We start from the raw sequence: 27,461 nt of genomic DNA, 5'->3' as shown, positions 1-27,461 counted from the left end.
TACTGGCCAATACTAACGCAATTTCCTCTCTTGTCATTGAAATCCTGAGCCAATCACATTCACTTCCTTGGCCACAAATCCAGTCATGTCCACTGACCAGGACACAAGGACCAAGAGTGCATTACACCAGCATAGAGTAATCTGATTTGTTTCTTGCTCATAATAGAGCAATTTTCCATAAACAGTTTAGTGAATTTGCAAAGTCTGTAACATAACCCTTTTATTTATGGTATGTATGTGCCATTTTCCCAGAACAACGACCCATTTTTAGGAGATGAACATGAAGCTCAAATGGATGACACAAGTCACCTTGAGAGAGAGAGAACAAACAAATGGCTGAAATGATTAACTAATTGATTCACGTTTTACCTGGGAAAGGCTAACTATAACAACAGGAAAACAGACCTCTGCCACTTGACCCCCTAAGCCAAGTGAATTATCCCACTTGGAGCTCCAGGGCAATGTACAACTATTGAAGCCAACCAAGATGTACGCAAATTTGTATGAGTATGCAATTAATTTACATAAAATAAATTACTAATTCATCTACATTACATTTATCTATGTGCCCTGCATGCCATTTGACTACTATATTGCCCTATAAAGGCTAACAGCAGCAGCTTTAAAGGTCAAAGTTAATGATTAGGGTTAGATTTCTTATCAACAAAAGAAATTTACCCATGGATGCTACTAATAATTAAGAAAGAGGATTAGGGCCACATGTGAAAAATGTATTTGAGTTCTGATATTAATCTCAGAATTCTGAGAATAAAGTCAAAATTCTGAGGTTAAATTCAGAATTCTGAGATTAAATTCAGAATTCTGAGTTTCAAGTCAGAATTCTGAGATTCTGAGAATAAAGTCAGAATTCTAAGAACAAAAGTCAGAATTCTGACAGAAAAAAGTCAGGATTTTGACTTTTTGACCCATTAGAGTGATGTTTTATTACATTTAGACAGTGTATTATATTACCCAGCAATTACTACATTATCAGTTGCTACAGAGTCAATTTTGACACAGTTAACGCTCTTTGGCTTGGCAGAGCAGTGCAGCTGAAACCATCATCCTATTACTAGCATGGACTAATTTTCTGTTTTGTTTCAGGCATGGTGTACAGTTGCTGTCCTATTGCCATTAGATCAGTGGTGAGATATTGCCCTAGAAGACATAAGAGCTGGGGAACCGGACTCACCATGGGCCTGCGGTTCTCCAACAGGTGGATGCCAACAATACCTAGGAAAGCTCCAAAACTCAGCTGGAGAAAGAAAGAGAAATTGAAAAGAGAAGAAAAAGAAGGATTCAGAGGAAGGGGAGATGGAGAAACAATGAGGGAAAAAAATACCATACCATCTCACAATCACAGAATCTGTGTAATAAAAGTGATTCCTAAAGTCACTAGAATAGACAACTTATCATCCTTATCTTTCTCATTCAAAAAGGGATTCAGGATATGACAATAAAAGTGAATTCTCATGTCAGAACAAAAAAAGGATCACACTAACGGAGGATCTGGACAGGAATGTGGGTAAAGGCAGAGGTGTGGGTAACTATGACTCACGGTGATGCCGGAGTAGTAACCAGCAACAGGCACATTGTCGGTCCGTGTAGCAGAGAGCAGGCCAATTCCCAGCACCACCAGGGCCAGAAACAGCAGACCCACGGTCAGATACAGCGCTGTTTTCCTCCGCTTCAGGTACTGCACTGAAGAGGGGAGGGCGGGGGAGAGCAGATACTTGATTGGATATAGAGCTGGGTAATATGGTTGAAATCAATATCACAATAATCATCACAAGGATGTTTTTCAGTATTGATATATATCACGATATGGCTCATGTATGCAAAATCACATGTTAAATAATCAAATTAATCAAATGAATGTTCATCCAACTGAATAGTAATGTTAGGTGTGATGTCAAACAAAACTGAAATTTTCCAATAATATTCCTTAAAATGTTTCATACCTTACTTTGTCAGAGTTTTTAAATAAAATTTGCTTGTTTTCATCATTTAAGACAGCACAATTGTGTGTCACGATATCCCCAAATCACCACATCGTCACAGTATGATTCTACTGAAAGACCATAAATGATATTATCGCCCAGTCCTATAATTGGATAGCCTACTTGTGCGGACATTTGGACATGGACTGATACATTCATTCCCCTTAACCCTAACATTAACCCTTAACATGCCTAGGTTAAACCTAAATCCTAATTCTACCCTAAACCCCAAAACCCCAAACCCTATATAAGCTTAAATTAACCCCTTGAAATAGTGAGGACAGACACAATGTCCTCACTTTTTGTAATTTTTCCATCATTGAGAGGACATTTGGTCTAGAATAGAAATGGTATAGAAATACAAGTAGCCTACACACACACACACACACACACACACACACACACACACACAAACACACACACAGCATTTAAGTCTGATGTTTCAATAGAGCATTATATTCATCTCAAGCACAAAATATACTTCTTCATGTTTTGTGATAATTAGTTTTGTAATGACTCAGTCGATGCTGCTATAACAGTGAAATTAGAACCTTGTGCATCTTCCCAGGTCATACGTTTATAATCAAATGAACAGTTAATTCACAAAATGAAACGTTAAAAGTTAATTTATCCGAGGAGTAGGGGATAGTTGTAAATAAATACAATACCTGTCGGATCCTGTATTTCTGTGGTTGTCTGTTGAGTTGTCTGTTGGTCGGTTGGCTGCTGCATTCCGACTTATCGGGATGAATTAAATCCCTAAATTAAAAGGAGATCAGGTAAGGATGAAAAACCTTAACTCAGCTAATCGTCAGTGTCTAAATCGAGGCAGTCGTTGACCCTGTTGATTCAACGCATCCGCATCCTCGACGTCCTCAACGCGGCCACAGGTACCAAGGTGCGACCTAAAGGGTTTATATTATAATCCAAACATTTTCCTGTGTGACTTCTTATAAATGCGGCAAGTTTGAGTCTGAGCGGCAGAAGATCTCAACTTTTCTTTTGACCCTGACACTCCTACAGGCTCCGACCGACTGTGTGTAGCGAGAGCGAGAGAGAGAGAGCGAGAGAGAGAGAGCGAGAGGAAAGGTGAGCCCGGATCCAATCAGCTCCCAGAATTCACCTCATTGATAAATAAACTATTTGTTGGGACTCTTTACATGCATACACACACAAGTCAGAAGACAGGACAGCAACATTTATAGTAGCCTACTGACATAAGGGATCGGTTAAAGACTGATGGATGAAATAGCCTACTTACTAAAATAAAATAAAATAAAATACAATGAAATAAAATGAAATATGAGGATTCAGTTTAAGGTGATCAATGGTCATGATCAGTGATGTAGTGTTTAAAGAAAAGGTAGGTAAGGTAAGAAAAAGGTAGGTGTCCTCCTGTCGGTGATCATTATTAGGCAAACAACCATCAATATAAAGAACAATAATTTAATTTCTGCCTTTTCCCTTAAAATTGAGAAAACTGAGTTTTGGTGGGTTTGCCGCCTACTTCATTCCTGGTCATGATGTTGAAAAGAGAGCCAATAGTAGCTAATATTGGTCAATAGCGTCCTCCATCGGCCATAGAGTGAATTGCAACTCCCCCTTATTCTGCATTGTTAGGATATAGGATAACATTTAGCAAAAAGCATAATGGGATCCTTTGAATAAATGGAAGTGAACGGTTATCCTATTTTCCACCGTCTTTTAAATCTACGGCACAAAAAAACTAATTTGGTCCTTTTATGGCAAAATATTTATTTGAACTTATAAACATCTCTGCAACACTGATACAAGCTTATTTACACTTCTGGAGCTGGTATAGACATTCACCTACAGGAATTGTTAAATACAGAGGAAATAGATGTAAAAACCCTGTTTAGCATAAGGTTCCTGTGAAATGATTGGTATCAATAATGTAGACTCTGCTGAAGCAAACAGTGGAAATATGAACAAACACTTTGTACTACATATAACAAATGTGTAGTTAAGTGTGTGGCGTATATAGCAAAACAAGATACGGAGAAGGGATGTTACCTCAGTGTATTTCTGATATAAAACGTATCTGACAGAGTTATGACTTGAGCTTTAGGGCGAGCACAAGAGTGAGAGCAGCAGTCACTGCACACGGCAGCCAGATAAAACCAGTTTATGACTTCTGCACTATCTACATTTCTTGTGAATGGAAGAACCACCTCAGTTCACCTGCAGCTTCATTTCACCCACACACTCACACACTTAACTGCACACACACACACACACATTCACACACACCACTCACTTATTCTCTCACTCACTCACTCACTCACTCTCTCTCTCAGTAATTGCTCACTCACTCCCCAGACCTCAAAAGTCCAACAAAAATCCAATGTTAGATACAGGCAGTGAGATTATGCAATAAAAAGCACTGCAGAGAAAAAGCGTGCATTATAGTAAAAGCCGAACTGAAGAGATTTCACAGTAAAGTGCCATCAAAGCATTCAGCAGACTTTGATGAATTATAAAACTGAACTGTGCAAACTTGGCTAGCATACATTGCAGCAAAAAAGGGGAAACAGGATTCACATGAGTATCTGATTATCAGTTAGGACTGCACTGCTGGGAAACAGACCCTTTCAATTAGTTTCATCCTCACCATCATCAGTAACATTGCAATCATTCCACTTGCAATTCACCACTTTCTTTTCTTTCTTTGACACATCACCAAACCTGTCCCGCCCCACCGCTCCCCTCTGACTTAACCAGCAGGTCGTGCAGAATCATCCATGAACAGTAAATGTTCCTCTGTCTGCCGTCTGTCTTATGACACGCTGCAGGTGGAAGACTTGGGCGGCTGCTCCAGGATGGACTCGCGGCGCAGGTCGTTGGGCAACGCCCCGCCGGTCCCCCACACCGTGAGCTCGCCGTAGATCCCCGTCTCGATCATCTCCTCCTGCCAGGGGATAGCAATGTTCCCCGAGGCAAACTCGTCGAAGAACTCCCTGTCCGGGTCTTCCAGCTGCACGCCTTTGACCGTGGAGAAGGCCCCGACGTCGTCTATGTTCTTGGCGTAAACCGTCTTGGCGTCTGGGACGAAAGGAGGTGGAAGAATCCCTGCAGAGACGCAACAGAGCGGGGTGCTGATGTCAGGCACTTGTTTTTTTTAAAAGAATGACTAAACCCCAAACCCAAATCTGTGTAAAGCCTGATATCTAATGGTAGGCTACTGAAATGGCCATCTGCTATTGGCTGATCTTTGGTGCCAGGTGATGTCACCACACGTTGTACTCTAGGAGGTGATCACCAGACACCAAAGATCAGCCAATAACAGATGGCCATTTCAGTAGCATTTTTTTTACCATTAGATGTCAGGCTTTACACAGATTTGGGTTTGGGGTTTAGTTACTCTTTAAGATGATTTTTTTTGGCCATTAATTTGACTAGATGTCTGAGAGAGACAGGAAAGATGGGGAGAGAGAGAGGGGGATGGCATGTGACAAACGCCTCAGGTGGGATTCGAATCATGGACGTTGCAGGTACATGAACCTCGTATTTCCAAAATATCAACTTTTCAAGAAAATCAGCCTTGGTTTAAGCTTGACCACCATGCAATTTTTGAATTTATCCAATGGGGTTTTGGAAGGGTTTCATCAGCCCAAGGCTTGCAAAACCCTGTAACCTTTCAAGTGAAGTTAAAGCACCAAAACTTCAGATATTTTCACATGATAAGAGCAAAAAATAGATCTATAAGTACAGGAAGGAACATATTTGTTATAAATATGTGTATACATATAGGTATGTATAAACACAACATTGTAAAATATGAAAAAAAAAAATCTGTACACAGTATGAAACCAAGCGGAACCCTTATGAAAAAAATATTATTAGTATGCAGAAAGTAAATATATCAGTGTGTGAAAACTGAAGAAGCAGGTATGTGAATTGGTGCAATTTGAAGCAAGCGGACAAAACACTAACTGGAAGTGACATAACTTGTGAAATAGATAGTGGAAGTGTCTGATGGCACACTGCATGACACTGCATTTCTGTCTTTCTGAAACACACATACACATACACACACGCACACACACACACACACACACACACCTGCGTTCAGTTTCCTCCAGTTGATCTCGCTGAAGAAGGGGTGCGCCCTGATCTCGTCACAGCATCCGTCCTTGAAGCCGAGCCGCTTGTCCACCTCTTTGGACAGCAGACCCTCACAGATGGAGCGGGCGTTCTCACTGAACGTCTCTGGATAGGTGACCGGATCGTTCAGGATCCGCTTCTTCACCACCTTGTTCTCCACCTGGACAGTGAGCAATAGAGATTAATTTACACCAAACACACCATGTCCCACTTGGGTTAGCCTACTCTCAGGTTTAAACTCAGGTTGAAACCTGTCCATGGCTTGGGTGTCACATTGGTCTAATACACTTTCTTCAGTAAACTCTCTGAATCTGTGATCTATGAAGTATTTCCACTTTTACGACTCTTTTACAACCTTTTGAAGTTTCTTTCTCCTCTGTTGCCTCAGCCTTTTTTTTCCTCTAGTTTTTTTTTTTTAAGTAGGGAAGGAAAGAAACTAAATCCAGACCTTCACCGGTTGAGTTTCACCTGCACAGCTCTGCTAACACCAGAATTATTTATCTGCAGTCGGCCTCTGTCAGGCCATGCTTGGATTCAAGCCATTCAGATCAATATTAATGCATATTGATATTAAAGTGCTTTACAACACCATTGTAAACGCTCTGTAATGTAAATATCTATATTTATGTACATACACAGCATGTCTAATGCGAAAATGTATGCACTTACCGTACTGTAAGGCCATTTAGATAAAATCAGTCAGCAAAATGATGACTGATTTGCATGACAGGTTTGTTTAATGAACCTGTAAGAGGTTAGGGCTTTGTGTTTCATAGCAATATCAGCATCAAGCCACAAGTGGGCATGGTTGAGCTATCTAATCATGGAAGGCTGTTTCTGTATTCAAATGAAAGAGGCATTTGTCAAACAGATTTAGCAAAAGCAGGTTTAAATGGCACATGACAGAGAGAGGTAAGAAACTAGAGGGCTGTGAGGAATGAGGCAGAGAGAATGTATCCAGTAAAAGAAACAGAGCATGTTCAAAGTTTGACAACAGCTTAAAAAGGGGATTGAGAAGGGGAAAAAACAGTTCATATAACTTTACCTTCTCTCCACGGCTTCTAAAGGGTCCCTTGGCAGCAATGAACTCATACAGAGTGACACCCAGAGTGAAATAGTCTACAGAGTAATCGTACTCTTCCCCTTTCAGCAGCTCTGGTGCCATGAAACCTGCAGGTTAGACAGAAAAGGTCATGACCTTTCCTTGTCATGTCAAATAACAATCCTTTGAAAACAACCTCTCTTCCATCTCCAATTGAAATGGTAACCTGGATCTTAAATTCACTTTTTCTAAAGATCTTTCAGCCAGTATTATAATCAAAACCTAAATCTGAACAACTCTCTCTCGAAGCTCAAAAGAGATCAAACAATCTAATCTGTAATGTTATCATGAGACACTTTCTTGGAGCTCCTCTATTAACAATACAGAATAGGCTTATTGTACAACTACTAAACTACTACTACTCAAAGTAATAATAATAACTGTTTGTTTCTATAATTTTAGTGATAACAGACAAATTACAGCATGTACCCAAATCTCAAGAAAGTTAGCCTGGGATCAGTCTCTAGTTTGTTGTTGATGGAACAAAGTTTCATTCCAAAATGAGAATGAAAAAGCTTTATGGCACTTTTTTTTTTTTTTTTTTAAAAGGATAGCAGGTACATTAAGTATAATTAATGTTAAAAGTGTATACAGATTCTATTTTAAGGTAGATTTTTGCTTTAACAGACATTGAACTCTATGATAACATGGCATAATAGTTTCAAGCCATTCAGGTAACAGATTCAAGTGCAGACAGGTAATAACAATTAAGGTACAATGTACTGCATATGTTGCAGAGTGTGGTATTGTATGGGAGGAAACCGACCTGAGTGTTACGGTATAAGGTAATTGTAGGTTGAGAAAAGTAAACATTTGGGGTCTATAGAGGCTTTACCTCTCCCTTGTTAGAGCAGGTAAGGGGCAGGGAATTGGTGGGATGGTAAAGTGTCCACTGTACCTGGAGTCCCAGCGTAGCCTTTGATTTTGGACTGATCATCAGCCAGCTCCACAGCCAGACCAAGGTCAGAGATACGGACGTTACCTGTGAGAGCAAACACCAGGCCCATGTCAAGCACTGCACACGTCACAGAGATATGCATGTTGGCCCACACACTCCGCCTCTGACTCATGAGCCTCGAGGAGCGCGATAACTCAAAGATGTCCTTGTGTTAGAAGTGAGAGGGGATCAAAGTGTGAAGGGGATATGTAATGGAGTGCTTCAATGTATTTGTGCAGACCAGTGTGTGTGTGTGTGTGTGTGTGTGTGTGTGTGTGTGTGTGTGTGTGTGTGTGCGCGCAGGGGGTGTTTTGACCTCAGGGGGCCGGGAAGGGGGCATATTTTTAAAGTCAAGGTTCGACAAGCAGGGGAATGTTGTGTAGTAGGGGGCGGGCCCAACATACATTAATGCCAATCTTATGCCAGTAAAAGTATAAATTAGCAAAGCTGTTTTAAAGGTTTAAAATTAGGTTAAAATGTATAGATGTGATGTTAATTAGGGGTTTCCGTTTCATTGTTTCAATAATTGAATGGTTCAAAATCGTACAGTACACCATAATTTACAGTCGCACTGCCATGTTGGACCAAGCCAGCTGAGCCGGGATTGGCTCTTGCCTTAATACATTACTTCTAAAAAGGGGAGCCAACTACAGGCTTGACTCTAGAGTTACATTACTTCAGACTGATGAAGCTGACTGCAGGCTCTTGACTGACATAGCCAAAATACCACTGATACAGCAGGAATAGCTGAACTAGTCCAAAAATGTCTTCAGGTTGCACTTCAGGACCAAACAGCAGAAACCAGATCTATTTTTCCTGCAAATCAGTGTCTGACCTTCGTTATCCAGCAGCACATTCTCTGGTTTGAGGTCCCGGTAGATAATTCTCTTCTGGTGGAGGTGCTCCATGCCCTGGATGATCTGAGCAGCATAGTAACAGGCCCGGGACTCCTCGAACCCTGGGTTGTTCTCATCCACATTATAAATGTGATACCTAGTCGTGTGGGAGAGAAAGTGTAGGGTCAAAGGACAGGCTGAAAGAGAGATGATAACCAAAGAGACAAATATGGAAAGGGGATGGTGTGGTCAGTCAGGAGTGTGATCTAACCTCAGGTCTCCTCCATTCATGATGGTCATGATCAGACAGAGCTCTGTTTTTGTCTGGAAGGCGTAAGCCAACGAGACGATGAACCTGCTGTGGACTCGCGCCAGGATCCTCTTCTCCACCATCGCCCCCTAAAGGACAGGAGGGGAAAGCTGCTGTCATATTAGCTCAGATCTCAGGTGGAGCAACTCAACTGACTCTTGATTCGTAAAAGTTTACAATACACACGGACACAAAGAGACAGCATCTGATATGAGCAGGACCAGTTTGTACAGTACACACATGGCATAAGCACACTAAGTTATCATCTTTAGACTTTGAAACAGCAGTGACACTCACACAGACATACTTCTCCATTCATTACTTTATTTCCATTCATTCTCCATTCATTACTTTATTTCCATTCATTCTCCATTCATTTACTTAATTACATCTAATAATAACTATGTTTAAAATATAAAAACCAAACCCATGGCCCTGATTCAGTAAGCATAGTCCTTCATTGGAGAGACAGTGTAGAAAAGCTAAATATAAATGGTTGGCCAATCAATGACAATAAATTACATTTTGAATGATGTTGAAGTATCAGGAGGCCATGAATGGTTATTTCAAAGGATGGCCACAATTGAATTCTCTTAAAGATATATGTACATATATATATAGATATACAGTATGTAAGGATAATAAGCCTCCCTCAGTTTCACCATTACATAACACTACTGAAGCCTCCAATGTAGAGAGTAACTGTCATTTTGGCCTTTTTTCTTTACGAAAAAAAAGTTGAAAAGGTTATCATTCCCTCTCTGATGGAGAGCTATCAGTTATTATCATGATTATTATTATTATGAGTGTTTCTGTGTTGGAGAGAAGGAAGTCCAGTCCAGAGCTGGTCCATTTATAAACATGGATGGATTGGCGCTTTATAAGGAGCTCAAATCGGTCTAATGCTGAGGCCACTAATCATATAAGCCAAAGGTCCATAATGTTGTCTGCAACATCTAATTGCTGGCCATTGTTTGGAGGGAAGGAACACACAGGCATGCAAAAAGCCTGGAGGACAAGGCAGACACAAACTAATTTGCCATGCCAAGACCACAACTCTACTTCATGAACATTAAAATGTGTTCCAGACAAATGTAATGTCCACAATTATTGCATTGTGTAATAACCCTGAATAATAGCCTTATGCAATTAGATCCATAATCTAGATTGCTGAGATGTTCTGCAGAAGGTCAAGGTGTTTGTGTCAGTCTGTGTTAGGACTGCATGTCAACAAGTCTCTGCATAAGAACTACACAAAAAGCACTGGTTTCTCTTTACTCCTAAGAATTCATTTCAAAGTGAACTAGATGCATCTACAGAACTCAAAGCCACCACTTCCCTGTCCTGGGCCGCCACGCTGCCCTCACCTCATAGCCTTTCCTCTTCTTCAGCCTCTTCTTGTTGAGCTTCTTGGAGGCGTACAGTTTCCCTGTGGCCTTCATCTGACAGGCGGACACTTCCCCAAAGCCGCCTTTCCCTAACACACGGAAATCCAGGAACCAATCCTCAGCCATGGGCTGCATCTCCAGCCACTTCCACTGCAGAAACCTCTTGAGGTACATGCTCTCCAGGAAGAAAGTGTAGGGCACTTCTTTGAGGAAGTCCATCACATTGTCCAGCGTCTCATTTAAAAGGTCGTCTCCAGCTTCCTGGTGTTTCTCTTTTACTTTTGTGATGCCGTTCTCCGGCAGGAAGGGGCAGAAGTACTTGCCACCCGGCTCCATGTACCGGGACAAGATCTTGCTTGCTTTATGGACCCGGTCCTTGTCCTCAGCGTTGTTGTATTCCTCAATATCCTTCCACAGGCGACAAGGGCCCTTATACTCAGTGTTGGAGTCCAGGAATTCCTGGAAGAGACGCTTGCCGATGGGTTGGTCCACACAGACTGTCTGGAAGCCGAGGTCTAAAGTCTCCCTCAGACCCTCACACACTGTGATGTGTGGCAGCTTGAGGCGGCCATGGTACTTCTTGTCCCGGTTGGCAGCTGGGTTGGCGGTGCCATCAAAGCTCCCGCGGGCCGAGATGTAGGCAGAGTTGGCCACCACTGTCGTCAAGCCACCAATATCCATGGTAACACAGTGGAGAAGTGAGGAGGAGGGAAGGAGAAATGTAGGCGAAACAGCAAGCAAAAGCAAAAGCTACAGAAGAAAGTCGGGCTCCTGGGACGGATCACACAGAAGTGTAAGGAAGTCTCACTGCAGAGAAAAGATGGAGGAGAGAGAAGACAGGAGCAGATGGATGGACGACTCAAGTCCTGACAGGAAAGAAACAGGATGAGGATTTCTTCTTGCTCCTGATTTGTTCCAGTGAGTCAGGAGTGGAGAATATTGTCCGCCTGACAGATACAGCCACAGCCAGCATGGGACAGTGAGTGCTCAGGGTTTCTCTCACTAAGGCTATCACAGGACCTGAGACTCAAAGGTGTAGCCCCCCCTACCCCCCTGCCCCCCCGTCTCTCTCACACACACATGCAGACACACATGCAGAGCCGCCTGACTCATCACCTTACCCTAAGGGCTTTATCCACTAGCAGTAATACCTTATCCTGTTGTAACCCATGAGCCCACTGCAAAACAATACGTAACGACGGAAGACAGACAAATAGAGATGCAAGGAAAATGATGGAGAGAGAGAGAGAGAGAGAGAGAGAGAGAGAGAGAGAGAGAGAGAGAGAGAGGGAGAGAGAGAGAGAGAGAGAGAGAGAAGTGGTATTCATGTAGTGGGTTGGCAATGAGTGGAATGCAGTGAATGTGAGAGATAGATTGTAAGAGCCACACAGCAGCCATTGTCAAAGTAGAAATGTTTGTGGATAACATCATGCTTATGCAGGCGCATATCACCAAATCAACTGCAGAGAGCCTTTTTACCAGGGTTTGGGGCCATTCATGACCTGAATTGAGAATTAATGGTAAACTCCAATTCAATTCAGTTGGAATTGGAATTGCAACCAGCTCTAAGGAAATTGAATTGGAATTGAACTGGAATGACATGAAACAGAATTGAATTCCATGAAATTCCATGAAATTCCACTTCTGAGAGATTGTCTTGACTTGCTAAACGGTATAAACCAAACATTATGAATCAAACAAAAGACAGTTAAACAAAGCAAATACATTCAGTCATAACGTATGTATTATGGTTACGTTATGCATCAAATACCACCTGTAAGATACCTTTAATTTCTTTAATTTTATTTCATGATATTCAGTATTGATAATATATAACACTATGTGTAATCTCAGATATATGCTAAGAAAAACAGAATTTCCTTGGATTAAATTAAACTTCCTGAAATTCCAATTCAAGTCCAAATCCGTTTTCTGTAGGTTTTTTCAAATTCCAGTTCCTCAGTTGAATTGGAATTGATGAGTTCATTGATGAATTGACCCCAACCCCATAATACTCTGAGGAAAACATTGACTAATGTCTCCTAGATCTGGAACTGTGCTGTGAAAGTGCTGTCTATATCTGTATACCAATCATTTACCCTGTATAAATGGGTTAAATTCATTTCAGTTCAATTTATGTGTGTGCAGGTCATATATTTGGCCTTGACTGTTATGATTAGTAACCAAGATGCCTGTTGTATTCTTGGTGTATCCTGAAGACTTTCTGGCTGCTCAAGGTGATCCTCTGAGAAGGAGTGAAGGACATTGGTGCTGAAGGAGGAAATTTACATGTTTCTATGCTGAGCCAACCTGAGTTTCTGTACCTGCTACATGCCCACCTTATCTTGGCTGTATAAATACGGAATAAGAGATAGCACATGCATCACACTCCGCGACGAGATCCAGGGAGTGAGTTTTGGCATTTACAGTAAAAGAAAATGAGATAGGGTGCCAGACAATAGCACAAAAAGCTGAAAGCACCTCAACATCTGTGGGGAGGGACAGGAGAGAGGGGAGAAATAGAGACACATAATAACATTAGTTTCTTGATTGATTGAAGAGAAGAACAGAGAGGAAGAGAAGTGCAGCAGTAGAGTTGAGTAGAGTACAGAAGAGAGAAGAAGAACCTGCTGTGGATCCTGGTCAGCATAGAGTTTCAACATGGCCACCTTGAAGGAGAAGAGGACTTGTGGCCAGCGCTGTGAAGACTTTGGACGCTTCATCTGGAACTCAGAGAATGGGACGTTTATGGGGAGAACACCAGAGAAATGGGGTAGGAACAAAAGAAGGCTCCCTCAAAATACTGTTTATAATATTTGAGACCCCCTTGATTTACTTCCCTCATGCCACATTGAAATATAAGTGAAGCATTAACATGACACATTAAATGATCAGAAAAGACCAATGTTTGTCCAATATTTGACGCCAAGACCTGCAAAAGTGTGCTCAAATGAATCACTGATGAGTTGATTCAAGTGAGTCAAGTTTTCCTAATGGGGGGTTTTCTTTAGAGTTTTTCCTTGTCTTCGCTGAGGGTCGAAGGTTGGTGGTGCTGGTTAGACTTGCCTGGGTATTTTAGGTCGGCCTGTTACGTCTTTCCAACATGCACGTTTGTGTCTTGTGCTTTGTTTTGTTTCCTCCTGTTTAATTTTGTTTGCATACTGTATTGCATCATTTTATTTTGTGGTTGATTGTTGATTAGTTAGATCTCGGCAGGCTTGTTCTCTGTAAAATCCTTTGAGACATGCTTTGTGATGAAGGGCTATATAAATAAACTTGACTTGATGTTATGCGCTATATTATAATAAAGCTTAGAAACAGAACCATCAGGGGATCTGTGCAGGTTTAATGTGTGGTGTAATGGGTTGCATGGATCGTGATTCATGGCCATAGATTTTTTTAGGCTTTAAATTGACTTATCTAAATGATGCACCAAATAGATGCAAGCGTGTGTGTGTGTGTGTGTGTACACACTTAAACAGGCACACGCATCGACACGTGAGCTCACACACACACCTGTGTGCTCACGCATATAAACCCAAACATCCAGCGCACATACGCACTCGTGCGTACCACTTTGTATGACTTTTCATGTCCTTTTAATATCACCACAGTGAGCTGTGTGTGTTTTCAGTGTGTGGACAGAGAAAGATAAGCTGGGTGGTGAGATAAGTAAGCTGTGGTTTCTGGAGTTTGTGAGACTCCTTCTCCTCTGTTTGATATTACAATCAGATTAAACTGAGCTCACATCGACAGAGGACGCCTTGACCTCTGGCAGTGTAGACATTTACCTTTATTACCACAGTCACAGTCAGCACACACTCCTTTCTGTGGTATGAGTGTTTCCGCATTAAGCATAACTGCCTTGCTAATGTGGAAGAACAGGAAGCATTTAACAAAGCAATGTGTCATCTCTCTTTCTCTCACTTTCTCCCTTACAGTGAACATCAGTCTGCATAATAAGCTATGAAAACTTCCACGACCCCTACCAGGAAAAAATCATCTTCTACCTCAAGGCTCTGAAATAAGAAATACTACAGTGCCAGACAGGCGATAGGGCAGAAAGGGCTACTTGAATACCCCATGATCATGTAACACTTATTTCTTTCTCTCCCTCTCTCTCTCTCTCTCTCTCTCTCTCCCTCCCTCCCTTATAGTGTACATCAGTCTGTACTATGTGGCCTTCTATATAGTGATGTCAGGACTCTTCTCTCTGGCCATCTGGGTGCTCATGTACACGTTGGACCCGTACGGCCCGGACTACCAGGATCGACTCAAGTCTCCGGGTAACAAACACAACAACAAGGAGTTAAGGCAGTGACTTAAATCAGATCTCAGTACTCCTCAACCAGTTCTCTCTCTCTCTCTCTCTGTGTGTGTGTGTGTGTGTGTGTGTGTCTGTCCAGGGGTGATGGTGTGGCCAGACACCTACGTAGAGGAGGTGCTCGAGATCAACTACAACACGTCAGACAAGGCCAGCTGGATGAAGATGTCCAACTGCCTTCATGACTTCCTGAAGCGTTAGTAGTCACTCAAATCACCCCAGTGGGCATTTATCTATAATCTAATACCTAACAAGACATTGCCCAGCCTCCACAAACGTGTTATTTATGAATCTCTCCCTCTCTCTCTCTCTCTCTTCTTCCTGCCCACCTCCACCCTTCAGCGTACAACGACACCAAGCAGCTGGAATGTAACACCTACAACTGCACTAAGGGAAAGTACTTCATGCAGAAGACCTTTTCTGCCCCTCATCACACCAAGTGGGCATGCCCCTTCACTCAAAGCATGCTGGGACCCTGCTCAGGACTTGAGGACCCAACCTTTGGCTACAACTGCACCATGCCTTGTGTCGTCGTTAAGATGAACAGGGTGCGTTCGGACCATTCTCACTTATGAGGGAAATGGACAGTCACATAATATAGGCTTTTTTTTCCATCACACATACAAATAAGCAGGACTGAAGGTACTAATTTTATGTTGTATCTCTCCAGATCATTGACTTTTTGCCTTCCAATAACACTGGCCAGCCCCCGTATATCAACTGCACTGTGCTGGTGAGCAACAAATGCATAAAATGATTTCAATCACATGCATTCAAGAAAATGAGTCTGAGGTTTTACATACTGTCTAAACATGTATTGCTGACAATCTGTGTCTCTGTGTGTGAGTGTGTGTAGGAGGGACAAGAAAATGTGGCAAAAATGGAGTATTTCCCTAAAAAGGGAATTATGGATTTTTCTTACTTCCCCTACTACGGCAGACTGGCTCAGGTAAACAAGAAAGTTGAAGAAAGTAGCAAGTCTAACCAAAGCCACAACATACACATGAGTGCTAGCAAGACCTTGAATTGATATTTGTCATACATGCAAATCTAGTGTATGCCATTAAAATGTCCTGTGTGTAAGAGTCAAGGAACCGGTTTTGAGTTGATTACATCCACTATCAAAAATGAATTTGATGAGAATAAAAAGCACTAAAAAAAACACTATTATATCCATTTTGTTTGCTACCTGGAATATTTCAAAAACTAGAAAAAAGTAGGTGTCGGTGTAGATTTTTCAAATGGTGGATATCTCATTATGGAATCAAATATTAGCAGCATGTCCTGGTATATGAGAGGAAAAGATAAAAATAAAAAAAACTAAAGTTAATAAGTAATGGTCTGCATTTTCTCTCTCCTTCTTCTGTTCAGCCCAACTATGTCAACCCCCTGGTGGCAGTTCGGTTCAGTCTGATCGGGGAGAAGCACGCCAAGATCCAGTGCAGAGCGGTCGCCGACAGGGTCAGCCACAACAACTTCTACGACCCCTACGAGGGAAAAGTCACCTTCTACCTCAAGGCTATGAAATGAGAAACAGAACAGCTAGGGCAGAAAGGGGAACTTAGACACCCCATAATAACAACTTACCCATCAGTATCAAAGATATATCAGGTGTCTACTGATCAATAGTGACTGGAATTATTCTTTGACAGCATTATTATAACCACTATTATTCAACTTAACATTGTAGGCCCACTTGTAAATCTGGAATGCATGAATATTTACAGTGAAGATGCATATTGCTGCCGAATGTGGTGCTTTTATAAACATGATTTGTCCTGCTTCGCTGATTCATGTTACAATCTGTATCAGTTTTTTTTTCCATAACTGAATTAAACATTAAAATCCAATGCTTATTATGGAACTTGGTGTACACACACATACACACACAGGGCAAGAAAGACTGAGAGAGAGAGATAGAGAGAGAGAGAGAGAGAGCTCATTTGTCTCAATCAATCAACTAAGTTCTAGGGGTAGATTTGGGATTAAACATGTACAGAGTGTGTCCTTAGAGGGTTATCCCATGAAGTACATACAGCTTATGCAACTGAATTAACATTTCTAATTAGCAATAATAATCATAATGGTAGTAATACTAGTAATTCTTTCCCTTTTTTTGCTATGGTCTAAGGTTTAGGATTTTTTTTTAGCTCATATCAACAAAACTGAAAGTATCAGTGAGAGATGAAGTTCTGTGACTATTTCACTGTAAATGCCAGATCCCAGTGCAGAAAAGAAATAACTACAGAAAAGTAGCATAACTCTAAAACTCTACTCAAGTACATTGAGTAGAATAGTTGTAACTAGTTACCTTCCACCTACACCTCCGCTAATAGGATGATGAGGCTGAAGAGGGTTCTCATAGTTCTGCTGACTGCAAGCTTTGTGGGTTATCAGCTTACGTAGTACATGTGTCTAGCACACACACACATGCATACACACACACTCCAACACGAGCCGTCTCGTCCGTTGGTTAGATGATTATTAGAAGGAGTTTGGTCAGCTTAGAGATCTTGGAAGCTAGACGTTGTTTCCTTGAAAAAGGAGATTATTTTGTTGTATGATGCGATAACTAGGATTTGGTCACATGGATCTGCTCATATCAAACTGCCCATTCCTGTGTTTTTGTTTCAGTACAGGAGGTATGAAGAGGGAGGAGAAATGCCTTCATCAGAAAGTAGCTGTTTAGTAGTTTGAAGACTGTTAAGATGTATTTCTTCTTAACCTATGACAAACACAACCTTAATACTGGATTAAAACCAGGGACCTTTGATTTAGCAATTTCCCTCTCCACACTTGTGACTCCCAACATGAGATGAGATGAATGAGACAGAGATTAGGAAATGCAGGCTAATGCATATCCAGATTATAGGATTGTGAAATAGCGTAAATGCATGTGGCACATACAGTGGCAAAACAAAGGCTTTCTGTGTTGACAGCGCCCTCTAGGTGAAGCAGTGCAGATAGGCAGCGAGGTCTTAAGATCTCTGATATGTAACTACGCTTCCCAGTTGGGCAGTTAATGTTTTCGCTTCCTCAGGAAAAGCACTGCATCTCAAAACACAAAGAGTAGATATTTCTTAGTCATACCACCTTTAATAAATAAATGAATTAATAATTCAACAATCTGAAAATACATGATGTACAACATTTTGATGAAAATAGCATCTCTTTTCGCCCTGGAGGACACATTCATGACCACTCACACTATAAATATGTAAACTCAATCCTTTTGACAAAATAAAGAGAAACACCCTCTCTGTTAACACACTCCAAGAAGAAACCGACAACAACATTAAATATGAAACAAAATATGACATGGAGCTGTGCTACATACATTTACATTGCACATTATGAACGATAAGAGAAGAACATTTACAGCACTGGATGCCAAATGAGCGCCACCCCACATATGTTAAGATCTGAAAGTCTTATTTGTAGGTCTGTGTTTGGTAGCAGGCACATCAGTTTGACATTCTACGATAGATGTGCAGGATTTCCTCTAGTTATAACATTGCTGAGTAAATTGTGACCATCTGCAAGAAATGGAGCTCCACTGGACAAAATGAGAGAATAAAGCAGGTCATACTCTTTGTCAAAGCAATTGTTGTAGCCTTATTTAGATAGCAATAGAATGTGTCATCACAACTAAATTCCCAATGGCATATTAATGAGAAAATCCTACAAGTAATATCTATCAAATACAGCAGATAGAAGGTGTGCTCAATCAGAATTAGTCATTTGCAATCCACCTAAATCTGAACCAGGCAGATGTCAGAAACAGTAACACATTGGACAAAGGTCAGATATAGTGAAAATGGAAGCTGTTTTAAGACATAGACAAGTGCATTCTTAATAAAAAAAAATTAAAAAAAATCCAAACATTTTACCCATACATGAAAAAAAATAAAACAATATCTGGAGTCTAACCCTCAGATTTGGTCCACCTGCTTGGTACAAGGAAGAAAGATTAGGAATGAAGGATGAAGAAACGACGAGGATCAAAGAAAGAGTGAACAGAAACAACAAACAGAACAAAAATGATGATTCATCCCTGTGGGACTGAAGATTGTGGAGAGGGAAATTGTTTTTGTTAATACGCATGCAGTTCTGTAGGTTGTGACGGATAAACTTGCCGAGTAAAAAAGGTGATTCAAAGTGCATTAAAAGTATTAGAACTGTGAGGATAACACGTGTCTTGTTTTCTCTCTATTTAATGAAAGGTGGGGTTCCTATCTGAGTACACAATGGTAGATTTCAAGCCTTTTAGATTGCTGATTTATACTGAAAGAGAGAGGAAAGCAGGTCAGTGATGTACTTTGATGCAGTCATTACCTGAAACTATTTTAGTATGAGTTATCAAGCGAGACCATGTCTGTTGTATCTACTTGGATGCGATATTGGTCAAGAATATGGATGCTCCTTCATTTAATATAGGAGGTGCGTTTCTCCATGTGACAGATGTGCATGAAATAACTCATATGGAGACAATGTGACTGATGATTCATGACAGAAGATCTTCAGAGCCTTTTGAAGGAGGGATTTCCATAACCTCAGGTCCATGTGTGAGTAATGAGTAGGAGGTAAGATTAGTTTGAAGAGGTTTAAGTGTTTTTTCTCTCTTCCTCCACAGATTCTCTCATTAAGCAGCATGGTAATTCATCAAAAGATCCAGGGGTTGGTGGTAATTCATCTGCCAAAGTCTTTAAATCAAAGTAGGAGAAGAGGAAGATTTGGTCCATAGGATGTGAAACGATTACACACACAACAGGCCATATCACACTCTTTTGTGTGTTGGCGTGAAGGCGTTTTTGAATGCCCAAATGAACCGTTCCTTTGCAGGAGTATGTGGGGAAGTCTTTAGAAGCCCTGCAGCCGGTCTGGTCAGGTGACTGTCTTGCGTTCAGTCCGGGGAACCCATCTGTGTGTGGTAACTCTCCACAGCACCGGTGCCAGGAGCAGACTCAGAGTGGTGACACTGAGAACCAGCAGGTACACCTGGGAGGAGGCAGGAAGATGGAGAGAGGTGGGAGGAGATCAAGGGATAGAGAGAGAAAGAGAAAAATGAGATTGAGAGGAAAAGAAAAAGGCAAGAGGTTTGACTGATGAGATTACCGCTGATTTAACGGTGCCTGTGAAATGAGGCTGTTCCCTGTGGAACTATCACTGCTCATCAATTATTGGCTTTACCGAACTATTTAATGGAACGGATTAGACTTCACGATCAGTATGTAATATTGTACACTGCCATGTAATTTCATGAAATGTTTGTTTAGGGATATTTCATCCTATTTTTGAAGATTTGTTGCTTGATATGTAGGTTGTGCTTTTGTTCATCAGACTTCTTGGAGGTTTATGTTCTTATTGTGCATGGTCCCTGTTAAATAAACTTAAACTTAATTTAACCAGTAGGCTTTGTGTTACAGTCCACCACTGGAATAAAAATATTCTGGCACTCTGGCTGAATCACCCTCAGCCCAACACTCATCAACAGACCAAAATATAACAAAGGGACTGTTGCACCTCACACCACCTGAGCTCTCTCTGTGCAAAGGCTAAAATCCCTGTGTTTTTATCTCACCAGTTTGGTTACCAGGTGCTACTGACCTCTCTGGAGATGATGCCAGCACGACGCGCACGGCTGCCCAGGACAAAGGAGAACTCGCTGACCTGCGCTAGGCCGGCTGACACAACCCAGCGAATGTGTCGGGAGCCTGGTGGCAAGATGACCGACAGCACCACCACAGCCATCACGAACTAGGAGAAAATGAGGAGAGAGAGGGGAAAGGAGTGATCGAGTAAGTGAATGAGAGATACTAGAGAAAGAGAGAGAGTGATAGAAAGAAAACCGCTGTACCTTCATAATGACGAGAGTGAGTGTTAGCACCAGCAGGATGGTGAGTTCGTACAACACGAATGTGGGGAACACATGGAGACCTGCAGCATCGCACAAACACACAAGACGTCTTAGTAAGTCTCAATATAAATGGTGCTGACGGTATGATGTGACAATAAAGCTAAATTGCTATGTTGGATCTGACCAATAGAGGCAAAGAAGATGATGGCAAGGAAATCTCTGATTGGCTCGATGCACCCCATGACCTCCGTAGTGACCATGTGACCCTGGGTGGAGAGCAATGCTCCGGCCAGGAAACAGCCCAGCTCCATAGAAACATCCAGAAAATCTGTCACCTAGGGAACAGTCAGTAGTAGGAAAATAAACACAATTAACTTTCTTCAAGGGAGGTTACATAATGCTACTTTGGAGGACGCATATCTGGTATTTGTAGAAAAATCCAAGAAATCTGAAGGAAAGAAAGAGATACAGTATGTAGAGAGTGAAAAGTTGAAAACGGAGCTCCTTATATAGGAATAAAAAAGTATGAGAAAAAGCGAAGAGCATACCATCAGCATGAAAAAGACAAAAGCGGTCATCCCCAGCACCAGGATCTCCTTGTTGCCTTTGCTCTCAGCATGTAGTTTCTTGTAGTAGGGACCAATCAGGAATGATTTGAGCAGCGCACACAGCAGCAGCACAGCAGCCAGAGAGACCAGGACCTGGGCCAGGAGGACGAGCACACGGAGACCCCCAAACAGAAAGCTGCGGGACACAGAGAGAACACCAGACTTACAACAGTGTCTGTGTGTGTGTGTGTGTGTGTATGTGTGTGCCATGCAAGCATAAGAAGGCTAACTGACCTGTCCAAGTCTCCACTCTGTGCCTGGATAAGAGTGGGCATGACAGCGATGAAGAGGCCAAGCTGAACATCTTGCATCACTAACATCCCCAGGAGAACACTGCTGTAGTCCAGGTCACCTGTCAAACATGCAAACACACACAGAGACATATTACTGACAACTGTATAATTGAAGATTACTAGTAATTGTTTCTAACAGAATGCATCCTGTATATGGTAACAAAGTTTGGCACAGCATTTGTTTTAATAGTGTCAATTGCTCCACAGTTTTACCGTTTCACCATTTAGTGTTGAAACTTCATGCTAATTCAGGATGCTCAAGATGTGCACATCATTTTTAATTCCTGCTGTAATTGGGCTAGCTGGGTAATCAAAGGAGACACCTATCAAACCATAACAAACCACAGCCAGCCCCTGCCAGGTTGAACAGAACTAATGTAAACATGGCTCCAACAGTTGTAGAGTAGAGAATAGAGAATAGTAGAGAGAATAGTAGAGATAGTGAATAACCCCAAATACCCTGACTACCCCAAATAGGTGAGAATAACCCCAAAATCAGAAATTAAACACAATGGTGGTCCAAGTACAGAAACAGATAGGCAAGGCAAGGCAAACTTTATTTATATAGCACATTTCAAACACAAGGCAAATACAATGTGCTTCACATAAAACAGAAAAAATACATACACACAACTATTTAAAATGACATTAAAAAAGAAAGAAAAGAAAGAAAGATAGAGATAAAATAGGTAAAACACACATAAAAGAAATAAATAAAGATAATAACACCTGTTACATCTACATACAGATGATTTAGCGGAAGGCCACAGAGAAAAGGAATGTTTTGAGCCGACTTTTAAAAGAGCTGACAGTGGGAGCACATCTCAGTTCTTCTGGAAGTTTATTCCAGTAATTGGGAGCATAATTACTAAAAGCAGCTTCGCCTGATTTAGTGTTCACCATGGGAACAACTAACAGACCGGTCCCAGATGACCTCAGAGGTCTGGGTGGCTCATATCCTAGGAGCAGGTCAGAAATGTATTTTGGAGCTAAGCCATTTAGCGCTTTATAGACAAGCAGCAGAATTTTAAAATCAATTCTATGGCACACTGGAAGCCAGTGCAGTGACCTAAGAACTGGTGTAATGTGGGCTGTTTTCTTAGTCTTAGTCAGAACTCTGGCAGCAGCATCCTGAATGAGCTGTAAACGCCCCAAAGTTTTTTTGGGGAGACCGGAGAAAAGACCATTGCAGTAGTCTAACCTGCTGGTAATGAATGCATGTATCAGCTTTTCTAAATCAGGTTTTGACATAAGACCCCTTACTTTGGCTATATTTTTAAGGTGATAAAAAGCTGATCTTGTAATGGTATTGATATGGTTGTTAAAATTGAGATCGGCATCCATAATAACACCAAGATTCCTAGCTTGGTCTTTACTCTTGAAAGACAGGGAGTCACAGTGAGCCCTAATTGTCTGCCTCTTTTCCTTAGTGCCAAAGATAATTACCTCCGTTTTGTCTTTATTTAGCTGAAGAAAGTTTTGGCACATCCAGTCATTAATTTCCTAAATACACTGAATCAGAGAAGCTACAGGACCAAAGTCACTTGAAGAAAGAGATATATAGATACACACAGCTACCTTCCTTCTCCCCTCTGGCCCCGCCTGCTAGGAAGCGAGACACTAGAGGAGTGCTGGACAGGGAGAGACAGCTGGAGATGAAGACCGTCTGGGTGGGTCGAATACGCAGGACCTGTCCCCATAGCAAACCGGCCGACACCATCAGCAGACTCAGATAGCACGACCCCTGCACTGATATCTTCCATACCTATGTTCACACAATACACACACAGAGTATCAGTATGAATTTTATAACACACTATTATAAAACACGCTTTACAGAAGTTAGTGTCATGTTGAAGTGGTAAAGCAATGCAAACAACTGATGTATATAACTGAAACCAGCTCTCGTTAAACAATGAAATCAGGAAGAAACAGGTCTTGAACGAATAACATCAGTATTGTGTACAAAAGATACTCACAAGTTCATTCATTCAAGTTCAAGTCAGGTTTCAAGTGTTTGAGGGACAAGTCTGAGTCGAGCGTCACGTCTTTGGTCAAAAGCCTGATTCAAGTGTGCTTACACCACTGTAAGGAAATTTACCAGCCAGCTGGTTACGTTATGCCTTATTGAGCCATTCGTATGTCAGGCATTGGCAACTCATCTCTTTCTGACCCCTTTATGACTTGAGTGCGAGTCTCAAACTGGAGTCCCCATCCCTCTCCCTGCTGCGTACCTTGCGTAGGCGTTCAGGCGAGAACTCAAGTCCGACCACAAAGAGAGTGAAGAAGACGCCCAACTCCCCTAGAGTCTCCACCTGCACCATCGACTGCAACACACAGCGCAAGATACAATTAGGCAGCATTCAGGATGACAGGCTGAAGCAGAAGTGTATAATCATCTGGCGCTTTCTATGGTTTTAGAACATAAATAGCATACTTCACAAATGTCGGTAATGTTGCAGTGCAGAACATGCAGCTGCTAAGTTGAAACCAGTTTGAGTCCAACATACAATGCACCACACTTTGACTGACTGGATTTTTTTATGCTAGTGTAGCAACAATTGCCTAAAGAGGCTTGCTCGCTACTTGACAGTGCACCTGGTCTTTTCAAAGTGTTTAGTCTGATCAGACATTGCACACACTGCAACCACACACACTCACACACCTTGATGCTGTTCAGGCCAGAGGGACCAAGCAGGACCCCACATATAATATATCCAAACATAGGGGGAAGACCCATCAGAGTGCAAAGCCAACCACAAGGGAGGGACAGCATCACCACTGACACCAAGTCCTGGACACACACAGAGCAAACACAGCACAAATTAGAGCAAATATACTTAATAATACTCTGTATTCTTTAATATTGAGGCTTTAACCAAGTAAATATTGAGGGATGAGGGATTTGAGGTTTCCAATTCTGATCTCATGAAGATGTGAGATGAGTTTTCAGGTGAGTTCTTTGGTTAAAGGGCAGAGGTAAGGTGAACCTGGATAAAGTGGTGGGTACTAGATTCTCAGGTAACATGAGGTGAGAATATCTGACCTTAATGAAGTGATGGTCTGCTCTTGGCATCGTGGAGTCTCGCGGTTTGGTCAGGACATACTGGTTGTTTTGGGAGTCAATGAGCATGCTCAGTCCCAGGTTGTCTTCCACCTCCTTCCGCCGGGACATGTTCTTCCTCTTCCCTCCATCCTCCTCATTGTCCTCCACTCTCAGGACGGCCTCTACGTTCACTCCTTTCATCTACACAGCAGAGCAGCGTAAGGAGGGAGTCATAATGTGGTACGTTATTGATCCCTGGGGTTAGGGTTAAGGTTATGCTCTTTTCAGCTGTAGAGCAGCATGCATGCAGCTGGTAGGGATTCAGTGTCTTACTTCAGTAAGGCGGATGCTTTTTAACACCAAAGCTTGATTCCAGATCCTCCAGCTGAAGGGTGGTCTCCCTACTTACTACGCCACACGGCTGCCCCACTTATTTTGCTATTTTGGAATGTGTTACATAAAGACCGAGGTTGTGCAAAGACTTGCTGGGACCTATTTTAAATGGCAAGATTTTCTGTACTGGTGCATGTATCGTGACTACCCTCGTAGGATTCAATCTCAGAATGTGTAAAATCAGCTAAACCAAAAAAAACAAAACAACAACCTCATGCAGAGCCATTGCTGTTCTCTGCTGACCTGTTTGTTGTTGTCAAAGACGTGTTCCTCGATCTCCTCCTCTAGCCGGTCTGCTGCCCTCCTGACGTCCTCCAGGATCTCATCCAGCATGGACAGAGTCTTGTTCTGGGCGAGAGCGGTCTTCACCGCTTCCTGCTGGTGTTTCTCAGCTGCCACCAGCTCCACATACTCCTGCTCTTCCTGAAGGGTGAGAACAAACCCACAGCCAAGTGTGTGTGAGACAGGACAAGGACATGCAGACATACTAACAGAGAGAAACTGTACACTCAGGCAAAACACACACACACACACACAATAGCTTGTAGTTCACACACTTAGAAAATTCATATTCGGATGCACTCAAAGGACATAAAGGATAAAATCATTCTTCACTTAAAGTCCCCATGAAATGAACTCACATTACTTTTACTTCCTGGAAAACAGAGTATCTTTAATGCTGACCTCATACTGCAAATTCCAACCAATAAAACCATCACAGATTTTTGAACAATCCCGCCCCTCCGCTCAAATAAAACTGCCTTTGTCTCCCTGACTGATATTCCATTGGTTTAGACTTTTGAGTGATCCCTCCTTGTGTTATGTCCTGCCCTGACGTCCGGTTTCAATAGGAAATACATCAAATCAAGGAAGTAAAGATACAATTTTATTGGGGTCTTTAATGTCAGGGCAAGGACAGACAAACAATGAGATGATGGCAGTATGTTTGAGTTGTGCAAAGTAATAATATCTCCAGACACAGTTATGCAAACAGAAACTTAAACTCTGTGTTGTGGACCTACTCTTCAATCCACTGTCTAAAAAAATGAAGGCATTCTTATGAAGGCAGTCGTTGTCTTTGCCAAGATGTGAATGGCTCTATTCACTACATATACATAGTTATATATAGACACTTTACTTACTTTAGATTACTATCATGCTTCAGATCAGGAACACTATTCTATGGTCATTAATACTGACTTTGTTCACTTACCTTGGAACAACTTTGCCTTTGTCTACCATCTGATATTTTTTGTCTCATCTCTCCTTCTAGTCTAACCGAGGAAATATCCATGAAATACTTTTGACCACCATGACTCCCTCCATCTCACCTTGATGGCTGCCTCCCTGAGGGCCTCCAATCTCTGTCTGCTGCTCTCCTTCATGTTGACCACATCCCTGTAGTCTCCCTGCAGCGCCCTCTGCAGGCTGTGCACCGCTTGAAACACCAAGCGCTCGCTCTCATTCAGCTCCCTCTGGAAGACCTCCAGAGTGTGCACCTTGACACAGGCAGGGAGACGCAAAATCAATGTAGACAACATAAGGAACAAAAGTAGAATGGTCATTAATCTTACAAAAAAAAAAGTCTGCTAGCTTTGGCTTGAAAAGCTCTATTATGGATTTAACAAGAGGCACTTGAGCTGCCTAATGCCCCGCTCTAATCACCATGATATATTAAATATAACCACTTATGCTAATGAGGCTATTAATTAAGCTAATTAATGCATCAATTAGCAAATATGTCAACATACTTATCATCACATAATTCATGTGCGGTATTAATATGAAATAGTAGTTTCAAGAAAATCAGTTTTTCTTCATTATTATGCAAATGTATGCAGCAAGGTGCTCCAAAATGTAATCAAATCATATACGTTCAACCAGTGTTCTGACAAACCAAGCTATCACTCGGACTGAGCTACCAACATGATGATGTGTGCATGCACAGGGCGTTTTAAAGCAAGCAAGCAAAGTGAAAAAACATTCCAGAAGACACGGCCACTATTTCCACAGAAATTAGTAGACCTATATGTAAAAAAGAGAACGTGCTGTGAGAATGTACGCATTTCAGTATCTCCATGGAAGCTTTACACCATGCCTATTCTGATACATTTTCCTACCCCACAGGATGGGCTACCCTAGTCTTAAGCACATTTATACAGGTAGTAGCCCATTCTGGGTAGGTCATTACGAGTGAGAATCCTCATCCTGAGCAGGTAGCACAGACTGAACACCAGTCGAA

At 41.7% G+C, this 27,461-nt stretch overlaps 4 protein-coding genes across 4 annotated transcripts in view; 1 reads left to right on the top strand and 3 right to left on the bottom strand.

Annotated features, from left to right (window-relative positions):
• The window catches only part of LOC139662658 (transmembrane protein 255B-like), a 12,221-nt gene extending 9,489 nt beyond the window's left edge, over nucleotides 1-2,732 (bottom strand). Inside the window, exons 1-3 of the mRNA XM_071541368.1 lie at nucleotides 2,669-2,732; nucleotides 1,559-1,701; nucleotides 1,193-1,255 (exon numbers count right to left, since the gene is read on the bottom strand). Of these exons, the coding sequence (XP_071397469.1) occupies nucleotides 1,193-1,255; nucleotides 1,559-1,701; nucleotides 2,669-2,732 (270 nt within the window). The remainder of the gene's footprint in view (nucleotides 1-1,192; nucleotides 1,256-1,558; nucleotides 1,702-2,668) is intronic.
• Nucleotides 2,733-4,782: 2,050 nt separating this feature from the next.
• On the bottom strand, nucleotides 4,783-11,379 carry grk1a (G protein-coupled receptor kinase 1 a). Its single transcript, XM_071541382.1, has 7 exons — nucleotides 10,678-11,379; nucleotides 9,272-9,399; nucleotides 9,000-9,157; nucleotides 8,126-8,209; nucleotides 7,171-7,295; nucleotides 6,084-6,285; nucleotides 4,783-5,090 (listed from the first exon to the last, which is right to left on the bottom strand). Exons 1-7 carry the CDS (start codon nucleotides 11,377-11,379, stop codon nucleotides 4,798-4,800), a joined length of 1,692 nt encoding a protein of 563 aa, XP_071397483.1. The 3' UTR covers nucleotides 4,783-4,797.
• Nucleotides 11,380-13,359: 1,980 nt separating this feature from the next.
• On the top strand, nucleotides 13,360-16,552 carry LOC139662674 (potassium-transporting ATPase subunit beta-like). Its single transcript, XM_071541394.1, has 7 exons — nucleotides 13,360-13,471; nucleotides 14,856-14,984; nucleotides 15,105-15,218; nucleotides 15,365-15,570; nucleotides 15,693-15,755; nucleotides 15,879-15,971; nucleotides 16,394-16,552. The coding sequence occupies exons 1-7, from the start codon at nucleotides 13,360-13,362 to the stop codon at nucleotides 16,550-16,552; spliced, it is 876 nt and encodes a 291-aa protein (XP_071397495.1).
• Nucleotides 16,553-18,107: 1,555 nt separating this feature from the next.
• The window catches only part of tmco3 (transmembrane and coiled-coil domains 3), a 31,737-nt gene continuing 22,383 nt past the window's right edge, over nucleotides 18,108-27,461 (bottom strand). Inside the window, exons 3-14 of the mRNA XM_071541378.1 lie at nucleotides 26,551-26,718; nucleotides 25,463-25,642; nucleotides 24,827-25,027; nucleotides 24,446-24,574; nucleotides 24,015-24,107; nucleotides 23,359-23,545; nucleotides 21,722-21,839; nucleotides 21,428-21,623; nucleotides 21,064-21,214; nucleotides 20,880-20,959; nucleotides 20,630-20,779; nucleotides 18,108-20,020 (exon numbers count right to left, since the gene is read on the bottom strand). Of these exons, the coding sequence (XP_071397479.1) occupies nucleotides 19,907-20,020; nucleotides 20,630-20,779; nucleotides 20,880-20,959; nucleotides 21,064-21,214; nucleotides 21,428-21,623; nucleotides 21,722-21,839; nucleotides 23,359-23,545; nucleotides 24,015-24,107; nucleotides 24,446-24,574; nucleotides 24,827-25,027; nucleotides 25,463-25,642; nucleotides 26,551-26,718 (1,767 nt within the window). The 3' untranslated portion in view covers nucleotides 18,108-19,906. The remainder of the gene's footprint in view (nucleotides 20,021-20,629; nucleotides 20,780-20,879; nucleotides 20,960-21,063; nucleotides 21,215-21,427; nucleotides 21,624-21,721; nucleotides 21,840-23,358; nucleotides 23,546-24,014; nucleotides 24,108-24,445; nucleotides 24,575-24,826; nucleotides 25,028-25,462; nucleotides 25,643-26,550; nucleotides 26,719-27,461) is intronic.

This window comes from Centroberyx affinis, unplaced genomic scaffold, assembly GCF_046629955.1.
Source record: "Centroberyx affinis isolate AG114_WGS23_722 - 3 ecotype Tasmania unplaced genomic scaffold, CSIRO-AGI_Caff_v1 ptg003857l_1, whole genome shotgun sequence".
NCBI classification, from domain to species: Eukaryota; Metazoa; Chordata; class Actinopteri; order Beryciformes; family Berycidae; genus Centroberyx; species Centroberyx affinis.
The sequence above is the reverse complement of the archived record's forward strand: the minus strand, read 5'-3'. Positions and strand labels throughout refer to the sequence as shown.

Bases quoted from the DNA above. Each gene is read 5' to 3' on its own strand.
- grk1a (XM_071541382.1), bottom strand. From the start codon at position 11,379: ATGGATATTGGTGGCTTGACGACAGTGGTGGCCAACTCTGCCTACATC. The intron at 9,158-9,271 runs GTTAGATCACAC...CCACACGACTAG, and splicing joins ATGAATGGAGGAGACCTGAG to GTATCACATTTATAATGTGG. The intron at 7,296-8,125 runs GTACAGTGGACA...TCTAACCTGCAG, and splicing joins AGGCTACGCTGGGACTCCAG to GTTTCATGGCACCAGAGCTG.
- LOC139662674 (XM_071541394.1), top strand. From the start codon at position 13,360: ATGGCCACCTTGAAGGAGAAGAGGACTTGTGGCCAGCGCTGTGAAGAC. The intron at 14,985-15,104 runs GTAACAAACACA...GTGTCTGTCCAG, and splicing joins GGATCGACTCAAGTCTCCGG to GGGTGATGGTGTGGCCAGAC. The intron at 15,972-16,393 runs GTAAACAAGAAA...TCTTCTGTTCAG, and splicing joins ACTACGGCAGACTGGCTCAG to CCCAACTATGTCAACCCCCT.